General features: G+C 40.9%; 1 protein-coding gene across 4 annotated transcripts; it reads left to right on the top strand.

Moving 5' to 3' along the window:
* The first annotated feature begins 1 nt into the window (after window position 1).
* TATDN3 (TatD DNase domain containing 3) lies at window positions 2–9,855 on the top strand. 4 transcript variants are annotated; one of them, XM_081186111.1, is made up of 10 exons: window positions 2–139; window positions 1,513–1,545; window positions 2,151–2,224; window positions 3,453–3,537; window positions 5,183–5,245; window positions 5,695–5,804; window positions 6,339–6,394; window positions 8,078–8,190; window positions 8,623–8,700; window positions 9,447–9,855. In XM_081186111.1, the coding sequence occupies exons 1-10, from the start codon at window positions 89–91 to the stop codon at window positions 9,582–9,584; spliced, it is 801 nt and encodes a 266-aa protein (XP_081042237.1). In that variant the 5' UTR covers window positions 2–88; the 3' UTR covers window positions 9,585–9,855. The 4 variants fall into 4 exon arrangements, with proteins under 4 accessions (XP_081042237.1, XP_081042236.1, XP_081042235.1 ...); XM_081186110.1 differs by having other exon boundaries at window positions 8,620–8,700; XM_081186109.1 differs by having other exon boundaries at window positions 15–228; window positions 1,513–1,544; window positions 2,149–2,224.
* Window positions 9,856–10,507: the final 652 nt, after the last annotated feature.

Here is a 10,507-nt window from a genome sequence, read left to right as displayed (position 1 = left end):
TGCGCGCGCGAGAGAGGGAGCTTCGGCAAAATAGGTCCGGCTGGAAATCGAAGCCCCCTAGGCGTTCGGTTCCGCGCGCGTCGTCGGGATGGGGGCGGTGGACTGCCATTGCCACCTCGCCGCGCCCGAGTTCCGAGGGGTGAGTGGGCGGCGCGGTGCGGTTTGCACCCTGCGGTTGGCCGCCGCTTATAATTCCTTCTCCCTCTCATCTCATAAGAGTTTCCCTAGGTGAGATCGAGGACCCATCTGGTCCAGCGACCCATTTCTTACGGTTTCCTACCGTGGCTAACTCCTATAATAACAATAATTTTATCATTTATACGCCGCCCCTCTGGCTTGGTTTCCCCAGCTACTCGGGGCGGCTTCCAGCAGAATATAAAAACATAATAAAATGTCAAAAACTTCCAGAATATCTTTGGCGATCACTCGTAGCCGAGTAAGATTGTCTTCCATAAACGCGGTTTTAACAATGAGTCCGTAAATGACTGTGGAGGCCAATTCTGGATCCACACGTCCTTCCACAGTGGGGACATACCGGTAGGTTTCCCGGTGGGAGTTGATCACGGTGTGGATTTGCCAAGCGTGCCTTCCTCTTAGCACGTTTCTCCCTTTCGTCCTGAGTTCGAGTGTCTTCAAAGTCCATGACACCTTTGGAAAACGCTGTTCTCCAACTGGAGCGCTCGCAGGCCAGTGTTTCCCAGTTGTCGGTGTTTATACTACATTTTTTTAGATTTGCCTTGAGACGGTCTTTCAACCTCTTTTGTTGACCAATATAAAAGCATAATAAAACACCAAACGTTACAAACTTCCCTATACACATGCATAAAGTCACATGCTATCTACTACTAGCTTCCTTCAGTATGAATTACTTAATGTCTGACATTAATAAAACATAGTTCTTTTCCAGATTGAAAGCAGTATTTGTTTACCAAGTAAAGCTACAATTAACATGCCTCCTCCCCGGGGAGGATGTGCAGGTGAAATAGCTCAGTCGTTAGAGCACGAGACATTTAGGGTCGTGGTTTCGAGCCCCTTGGGGCCTTCCAGCTTTGATTCTATGAAAAGTCCCCTCTCCTTCCGCAGTTATTCATCCCAGCAAGAGCTTGCAGTCGGGGACATCTGAATTTACTTCAGTCCCCGTGTGAAAGGGGGTAGAAGTCTCCAGCGCTGATCAGTAAAAATGTAAACTGCTCATCTATGGTCCCATATAACATAAAACCGGGGGGGGGGGAATCATTTTACTTTTGCAAAATGCATGTGCATTTGTTTGCCTTTATCTGTACCTGAATATATGAATTGAAAAGGAAAAACACTTTAATGAGTAGTTGTAGTAGTAATAGCTTTCCTTCTGTTTGAAAGAAGGGACAGTGGTGGTTTAAATAAGTAACGTTTGACAACTTTTAGGTGCAAAGAGTTATTGAAAGAGAAAGGACACATTTGCCATTTCTAGTGCTTTGTCCCCTTCTTTACAAATTATTCTGCTAGCATAATTATATTTTTAATATCTTCTAGGACATTGAAAGTGTATTGGAAGAAGCAAAAAAGGTTTGTAGTTATATCTATATATTTTTTGCAGTTAAAGTTTTATAGGTAGTAGATCTATAGATTTTGATAGCTCAAGGGCTTAGTTTGTATACTAAGGTAAATTAACTTAAGGAAGTTAATTGAAGGAAAGTTGTCTGTCCCCACCTCTCTTCTGCAATCCTCTGCACCCCCTGGAATCATCTCTGAATGATCAGGACCCCTCCTGAGTGACAGGGAATGAGTTGCTGGGGAAAGAAGATTCTACCAAAATTGAGTTTGGAGCCTAAGATAAGTAAGGAAGTTCATGGAGCCCCCCAGCAGCCCCCACACTCCATCCCACATTGTTCAGGAAGCTCCCCTCCCCTTCTGGAAAGGCTTTTTGAGGGGTTTCAGGTACCTGTAGCAGTTATGAGGGGGATGGAAAACTTTTCTTCCATGAACTTCCTTGAGTTAACTTCTCCTAAAGGCCAAGCCATTTTAAGGTAAACTAAGAAACAGAAATCACATTGATTTGGAAGGAAGATATGGCAAAATCAGTAATTTCAAACAGATGTGTTTATGATCAGATTGTAAGACTTCTCATTGTTATTGTCAACTCTAGCTAACCTTTTTCCATGTTGTTTCAGTGTAAAGTTTTGGCTCTGGTGGTAGTTGCTGAATACAGAGAAGATTTTGAAAAAATTATTCAACTTTCAGGAAGGTAACAAAGTTTCTAGTTCTTCAGTCTGTTTCACAAGGTATAAAATAGTTACAGACTAGAATCCAAAAAGATGAACAACTTGTTCAGCACATCCAGATACTTTGGATTTTGCTTCTCATATGGCAGTTCTGTCATGCTGCATGATAACTGTTTTTTGTTTAAGTCAAAATTACATTGTGAGATGATGATAATTTTTTTTAATTTTTTTATTTTCAATGCAGAATCATAACATAAATTACAAACATTGAATCCAAAATAATACTATACAAACAAAAAAACCCTGGAACATACAAAAAAAAAAGATAAGAAAAAGGAAACAAAACTAAACTAAACAAAAACGAAAAAGCACACATCTACAGAAAAAAACCATATCATTACGTACATAAACACAAATTGACTTCCTTCCTTTGTTCTAAGACCTCAAAAAATTTACTCTTACTGTATTGTTGTGTCTAGATTACTTCCACCTTTGTACTTTTTTTTTACACCATTTTTCTTTTTCTTTAACCCTGTAAAGCATCATTCATTACATACCAATATACTTACTTCGGAACAATGTTTTTTCATATACTCTTTAGCACAACCCCATTCTTTTAATAATTTCTGGTCCGATTGTCCCCTAATTTTATTATTTGTACCCCACCCATCTGACTGGGTTTCTCCAGACACTCTGGGCAGCTTCCAACAGATATGAAAACATAGTAAAACATCAACCATTAAAAACTTCCCTAAACAGGGCTGCCTTCTGATGTATTCTAAAAGTCAGATAGTTGTTTATTTCCTTGACATCTGATGGGAGGGCGTTCCACAGGGTGGGCACCACTACCGAGAAGGCCACCTACCTGGTTCCCTGTAACTTCACTTCTCACAGTGAAAGAACTGCCAGAAGACCCTCGGAGCTGGACCTCAGTGTCTGGGCTGAACAATGGGGGTGGAGACACTCCTTCAGAGCTTGTCACTATCTCATAAAATAAACGTATTCCAGTATTGTTTTATGTGAAAAATGTTATAGTAAATAAAACAATGGTGCTTTAAGAGACATTCACGGTCAGAGTGCAAAATTTGAAAATGCTATTGTTCATAAGCAATCAAAATAGGAGCAATAAAATCTTAGTTGTAGTGTTGATTGGAATAGCAAACGCTGTTACCTTTTCAGTCCTCTTTCTTTTTTATTTAACCATAATACATGTCTGCCCTTTCCCATTACTTAACACATGTTTGTATCCAGGTACCCAGGATTTGTCTTTCCATGTCTGGGCATCCATCCAGTTCAAAGCAGTCCAACGGGAAATGATCGCAGTGTTACGTTAAAGGTGAAATGGCAACCAGCTGTAATTGCAGCAGTTAACAATTTCTGTACTGTTTTTCAGTTTGCCAGGTAAACTTATCTGTTCCTATTGCATGTGGTCTTGCAGCAAGACCACATATTTTTGTATACTGAGCCCCTTCTTCTCTGTCTCCTGCTCTCCCAGAGCAAACTAGAGGTATCCTCAAAGGAGCATCAGAAAGAAAATAAAAATTGGTGCTAGGCAAAATAACTTCCCATCATTTTTTAGGCGTCTAAGCAAGATCTACAACTTAGCTGTCGTCAAAGGAGGTTCACATAATTCCAAGGAAGATGCATAACAAGCTTATTTCAGAGCAGGGATGTGTTGTCAGGAGGTGATTTTCAACAGTACCTCGGAGAGCAAACAGTTAAGAGATGCTTTTTAAAAGTCTGGCTAGAGGTGATGGAGTGTAGTTCAGCAGCATCTGGAGAGGGGAGCACAGGTTCCCTATAATAATTTTCATCGAGGAAACTAGTGTAGGGTACGGTCCAGATAGGAAGCATGCTCCAGGTGGGGGCCTGTACCTGTGTCTTCAAAATAAAAGTAACCAATCTGAAGCACACTGGTGTGATTAACGGTGCACATAGCCTGCCTCTTAATCATGGATGGGGAATCTGTAGTCTTTCAGGTATAACAAAATAAAAAAATTCCTTCCAGTAGCACCTTAGAGACCAACTAAGTTTTTTATTGGTATGAGCTTTCGTGTGCATGCACACTTCTTCAGATATCACACAAAAGCTCATACCAATAACAAACTTAGTTGGTCTCTAAGGTGCTACTGGAAGGAATTTTTAAATTTGTTTCGACTATGGCAGACCAACACGGCTACCTACCTGTAACTCTTTCAGGTTTACTTAGGCTCTAGCTCCCCACAGCCTCAGCCATCATAGTCTGTGGCCAAGGATGCTGAGCATTATAGTGCAGCCACATCTGTGGGTAGGTGTAGGGTACAGGTTCCTTGTCCCTGCTCTTAAGTAAACTTACAATGTGTTTAGCTTGGAATGCGCGGCTAAAAATCCCATTAGCCCTCACCATTGACTATTTGGGCTGTGAGTCCAACAACAACTGGAGGGGGCCACGTTGGCTATCCCTGCCTTAAGTTTATATGCCACAACCCAGATTACAGGGTTTGCCAGGCTGACGTCACAGACCTAACTTAAACAGGACAAGGAAAAGTCACTGCGTACAGCAAAATGGCATTGCTTTAGCAATACAGAATTGCAATTAGCAAAGAACAAAACTATGATCCAAGAAAGATGTGTTAAAACATCTGTGGTGTCTTACTTAAATGCTGTAGATCCACAGATTGCGTGGGGGTTACGTTCCAGGCATCACGCATAAATCCCAAATCACGTATGGTCAAAAGCCCACTGGGTTCAATGGCAGGTGAGATTGCCAAAGTCATTTTCCCCAGAACCCTGCTCCCTTAAAAAAAATTAATTAATTGCCACACACGTAAAGCTGAATGCACTCAAGTTAAATGTACGCAAGTTGCAGGAATCTATGAGGAAAAGTGGGTTATAAAATAGGAATAGGAGAGAGAATAGGGAGGTGGAGCAGACATCTTAGTCCAATGTAATTGTTTGAGGCCTAAGTCTTCATTTCACACTTACACAAGATCTTTGTGCAGGATCTGGACGAAGCATTGCCACTCATAGAACTCTATAAGGACCGCTTGTTGGCTATCGGAGAAGTAAGTAGAATCTTTATAGTCTGTGGTGTTCAGCTGCCAAAAGCACTGAGCAGCACAATCCTAAATGTTTTTACTTGCAGGTCCCTAGGATTACAGCCACACAGCACACAATCCTCTGCATGTTTACCCGAGAGGGAAATATTTTTGATGTAGAAATTGTGTCTTGTCAGATGTAGCCTTTTAAACTTTAAGCAAGTTCTTGGCTTTTTCACAACAGTCAACATGTTGGACTGCTGATTAAATGCTTGATTAAGGACCTTGGGTGTTTCACAAAAATAGCAGGTCTCCAATAATACATTTCCTGTTAAGTGTAAACTGCTATAGGAGACTTTGGGGTCAAGTTTGCTTTTATTATTGCTCTTAGCTGAGTGCATTTTGTGCTGATAGACAAAGTAAACCAACAATTTCTAGCAGTATTTTTGAATTCCCGCCTCCCTTTTTTCCTACAGGTTGGTCTGGATTTCACTCCCAGATTTGCAAACACTGATGAGCAGAAGGAAGGGCAAAGACAAGTCTTGATCAAGCAGATTCAGCTGGCAAAACAACTCGATTTGCCTTTGTAGGTCTTGTGTATGTTGCAAGAGAGACAATTAGTTTTATTTTTGTGAATGAAAACGTCATTTGACGTGATTGGAATTCAGTTGCTAATTAAACCAGAGCATTGTCTAAAATGCAGTGGTCTAATTTAAATTATTACTGCAATTTATTGTATTATCTATTCCTCGTATTAATGGAGGAAGTGTTTTTGCTGTATTTTCAGGGTTACAGACTGTGTTGCTATATAATCTTTGCATAATTCTTTTGAGATGTTTCCAGGCACTCTGCAGTAACTCTTCCTACCTATTTTGCTTTAAGCAGCAATTCAGTGGACCATCAAAGCACAATTTATTTGTTTACATAATTTTAATAGCCTTGTTCTGAAGGCTTGGGGTAGATAAAAACAGAGTTAAAAAATGTAACTTGATTCAAGCTTAATCGCATAAAAAATGCTAAAACTCCACCCAGGGAAGTGGTTTATCCGGCAATGAAAACCCAGCCCACAGTTTTGCTAACAACTCCTGCTGATATCTTTTGTTCTTCTTGTTTATCCTAGAAATGTCCATTCCCGCTCAGCTGGAAGGCCAACCATTAACCTCTTAAAGGAACAAGGTATAATGTTTTGTTTTATTTACATTCATTCGGTTTGTTTAGTTTTCTTGCCAAAATACACAGGGCCTATTCACTGTAGGGGACAGTCAGGTTTTTCCCCTTTGGATGTTAGACCAGAAACAAGAAGCAGACCTGAAATAGGGTCATAGAATTGTAGAGTTGGAAGTCCATGCAGGACTATGCAGATGTCTCCTACAGGGATCGAACCTGCAATTTTGACGTTATCAGCACCACGCTCTAACCAACTGAGCTATCCAGGCTCAGCCAATCTTATACATCTGTTTTGGCATAAGATCCAGAGCCTTCTCAATTAGAGGCACAAGTGTAGGTTTTTGAAGGCCCTTGGCACTGTACTTTAGAAGGAAGTTATCTTTGGATGATGGTATTAATTAATTTATTATTATTATTATTATTATTATTATTATTATTATTATTATTATTATTATAAATACCATTATTTGACTTACTAGTTGCTTACTCCAAAAAGGTCTGTAAGCAATTGGCAAAGGCTGAAGAGATGAAGACATAGCATAAAACCAGGGGGAAATGCAATAAAGCCATCACAGTGACCCATAAAGCAACCCAAAAAATAGCAGAAACATCATCAGCGGAAAACATTTCATCAATAAGCAGCAGGACATAGTTGGTCAAATGCCTCAGAGAGGAGATACATTTTTACCACAGGCTGAAAGGGTGTTAATGATGTTGGCAGGCAGACCTCGAAAGCATTCCTCAAACTGGGAGCCACAACCAAAAGTGCCCTCTCTCTTATTGCCACCTGTGGCATTTGCCCGTTCTTTTGAAAATGTCTGTACAGGGGGAAAGAAAGAGTTAATAGGTAGACCAATAGAAAAACAGAGGCGGAGCCTACCTGTTTATAAAAGGGCTTAGCCCAGGGTTTAGACAGTTGGTTAGTAGTTGGTTGGTTGGTTGGTTGGTTGGTTGGTTGGTTGGTTGGTTGGGAAAAGGCAGTTGGGAAAGCAGTTGGCAGACAGATGGAAATAGAGAGACAGTTAGTACAGTTGGTTCTTGTGTGAGGGGAGGTAGAAGAGTTAGAGACAGAATAAAATAAGACTAAGAGGGTAAAGGATAACAGTGTTTCGAATGCATTTAAAGTTTATTTGTCTTTGCAATAAACTACAATCTTCATGGTTAACTTAAGAACCTGACTGAGACTAAGTGATTGACTGGGGAGGACCTGGTTGGTGGCAGTGGATTAGTGGTGTATGGGTCAGTAGCTCCGTACGAACGCCACACCACCCACTGAAGGGGCATCTAGAGGAGGGCCTCAGATGAAGATAGAACGGTTTGGGTAGGTTTATATTGGGGGTGATGCCCTGAAAGATATCAGAGTCCTAGGCTGTACAGGGCTTTGCAGATCAACACCTGTTCTGCGAAAACGTACTGGCAGCCAGTGCAGCTGGGCCTGCCATCAGTCCGCTGGCTGCATTTTGGGGTTTGGGTCAGAGTCATGCCAGGCAAGTCAGGAGATCACACAGCCAAATATAACATTACTATATTGTAAAGGGATATAAACCTGTTCATAGAGACGCATTCCACAAGTTTTTTCTAGCTTTTTCTAGAGCCCTGTGGATCTTTGGATCACATTCCCTGCCTAGTCTGCGCTTTGATGTTTCTACAGGAAGCAAAAGTTCTTTTCCTGATTTCTGTCGTTCTCCTTAGGTGCTGAAAGGGTACTGCTCCATGCGTTTGATGGCAAGCCGTCGGTGGCAATGGAAGGGGTGAAGGCTGGGTATTTTTTCTCCATTCCTCCGTCTATTATAAGGAGTGAGCAGGTGAGATTCAAGAAGTCTTGGCTTCTGGCTATAAGGTGCTTTGTTCATATCTCAAACCTGGTGCATGGAGCCAAAAGGATTCCCCACCTCTGCTTTAGCTGATTGATTTCTTTAATCAGTAGGAGATGAGGACACTCTTATTTTTGGAAGCTATTTTGGTTCTCCTGCCACTGAAATAAGGAATGGAAAAGAAGACATTAACAACTGCTTCCAATTATTGGCAGTATACAATTTAATCAACAAAAAAATTTTCACTGTCCTCAGAAAAAGCATTTGTATTCAAGATTTGACAGTATTAATATTTAATTATTTGAGTAAAGGAGGCTCAACTAAACACTTATTTAATCTGTGGACAGTTCAACTTTTTAAATGTTTATTTTGGTTGCTTGGAGAACGATGATGCTAATTGCTTTCCTTATTTTGTTCAAGAAGCAGAAACTTGTGAAACAGTTGCCCCTAGAAAACATTTGCTTAGAAACTGACTCTCCTGCGCTCGGCCCTGAGAAACAGGTAAAGTATCATAGAATCGTAGAATTGTAGAGTTGGAAGGGACCCTGAGGGTCATCTATTTCAGACCCCTACAACGCAGGAGTCCCAACTAAGCACCCATGACAGATGGCCAGCCAACTTCTGCAACACAGTTTATGAGCACGATCCCGTTTGGGAAGAAGTGGCTTGAGATGCCGAGTGATGGTGTGGCAAAACAACTACAGTTGGGAGGAGGAGATCTCAGGTGGCCTGGACAGTGTTGGGAAAGGGCTGAGTAGAGTAAATGGAGGCTTGAGTGCAATAGGCCGACCTACTGGGCCTCAACCTCTGTAAAGGGCTCAGTCATAAATATCATAAAATGGTCAGTTTCAAAGGTGGATAAAAAGAATGGTGCCATTAATAAGAGCCAGAGCACAACAAGGTAGCGCAGTCGGTAGAGCATGGGACTCTTAATATCAGAGTCATGGGTTCAAGCCCCACATAGGGCATTTCAGGAGGCCCCTTTAATGCTGTATTGTTGTCTAGATGCCTAATGCCGTCTAGATGCCCCTTTAATGCTGTATTGTTTTTAATACTCAATTGGGAGCCGCCCAGAGTGGCTGGGGAAACTCAGCCAGATGGGTGGGGTATAAATAAATTATTATTATTGTTATTGTTATTGTTATTATCCCTTCCAACTCTACGATTCTACGAGGATTTGAACCTAAGCAGAAACTGAGTTGGCCATAGATGTGGCTGGAGACCAATGTCACTTATTTGTATTTCAGGTGAGAAATGAACCAAAGAACATCTTCATTGCTGCAGAATACATTGCTAAAATAAAAGGGATTTCAGTGGAAGAAGTTATAGACATAACAACCCAGAATGCACAGAAACTGTTTCCCAGACTGAAGAACTTTCTCTGAATATAACTAATGTTCTGCTGTGCCTTAATATATTTGTGTGACCTGGCTTCAATATATTCATAACTTCACAATTTTTAAGAAGTTATGATGTTCCCTATTCATTGTGTCTGTAAATTGAACCAAATATAGAATGATGCTATGTACAAACTCTCCTTAATTTGACATTGGCACTTTCCTAATAAAAGGACCATAACCATTGCCTGTTTAAAAAAATGTAACATATTTCAATTCATTTTCTTTGTGCTTAAAAAACAATAAAACAATAAAAATTCATCTTGTTTTGTTTTTTAAAATTTTTTAAATAGTCAGGCATTTACAGTGGTACCTCGCAAGACGAATGCCTCGCAAGACAAAAAACTCGCTAGACGAAAGGGTTTTTTGTTTTTTGAGCTGCTTCGCAAGACGATTTTCCCTATGGGCTTGCTTCACAAGACAGAAACATCTTGCAAGTTTGTTTCCTTTTTCTTAACACCGTTAATACAGTTGCGACTTGACTTCGAGGAACAACTCATAGAACGCGGTATGGTAGCCTTTTTTGAGGTTTTTAAAGACTTTGGTGATTTTTGAAGCTTTTCCAAAACTTTCCCGACACCGTGCTTCGCAAGACGAAAAAAATCGCAAGATGACAAAACTCGCGGAATGAATTAATTTTGTCTTGCGAGGCACCACTGTATCTTACTTGTATGTCTTTCCTTTCTCCATGGAGTTCTCTGCGTCTTCGTTCTGGCTATATAAAGGGGGAATGTTGATGTCCTATATACCTCACAGGAATGCGTGAAGAACAAATTAGTAGAAGACTGTAGCACAGGAGGGATAAACGTTATGCTTGGGAGTGGAATGTGGCCCTTGAGGCATCTCTCTTTGGCCCTTGAGACACCCTACAGGCCACTCCCCTCACCGGCCCTGCTTTGCGTCTTGGACCT

The sequence above is a fragment of the Podarcis bocagei genome (genome assembly GCF_964188305.1).
Source record: "Podarcis bocagei genome assembly, chromosome: 3".
In the NCBI taxonomy this organism is placed as follows: domain Eukaryota; kingdom Metazoa; phylum Chordata; class Lepidosauria; order Squamata; family Lacertidae; genus Podarcis; species Podarcis bocagei.
Note: the sequence above shows the minus strand (reverse complement) of the source record. Positions and strands in the feature narration are given on the sequence as shown.

Bases quoted from the DNA above. Each gene is read 5' to 3' on its own strand.
- TATDN3 (XM_081186108.1), top strand. From the start codon at position 89: ATGGGGGCGGTGGACTGCCATTGCCACCTCGCCGCGCCCGAGTTCCGA. The intron at 5,805-6,338 runs GTAGGTCTTGTG...TGTTTATCCTAG, and splicing joins AAACAACTCGATTTGCCTTT to AAATGTCCATTCCCGCTCAG. The intron at 8,701-9,446 runs GTAAAGTATCAT...TTTGTATTTCAG, and splicing joins CGCTCGGCCCTGAGAAACAG to GTGAGAAATGAACCAAAGAA.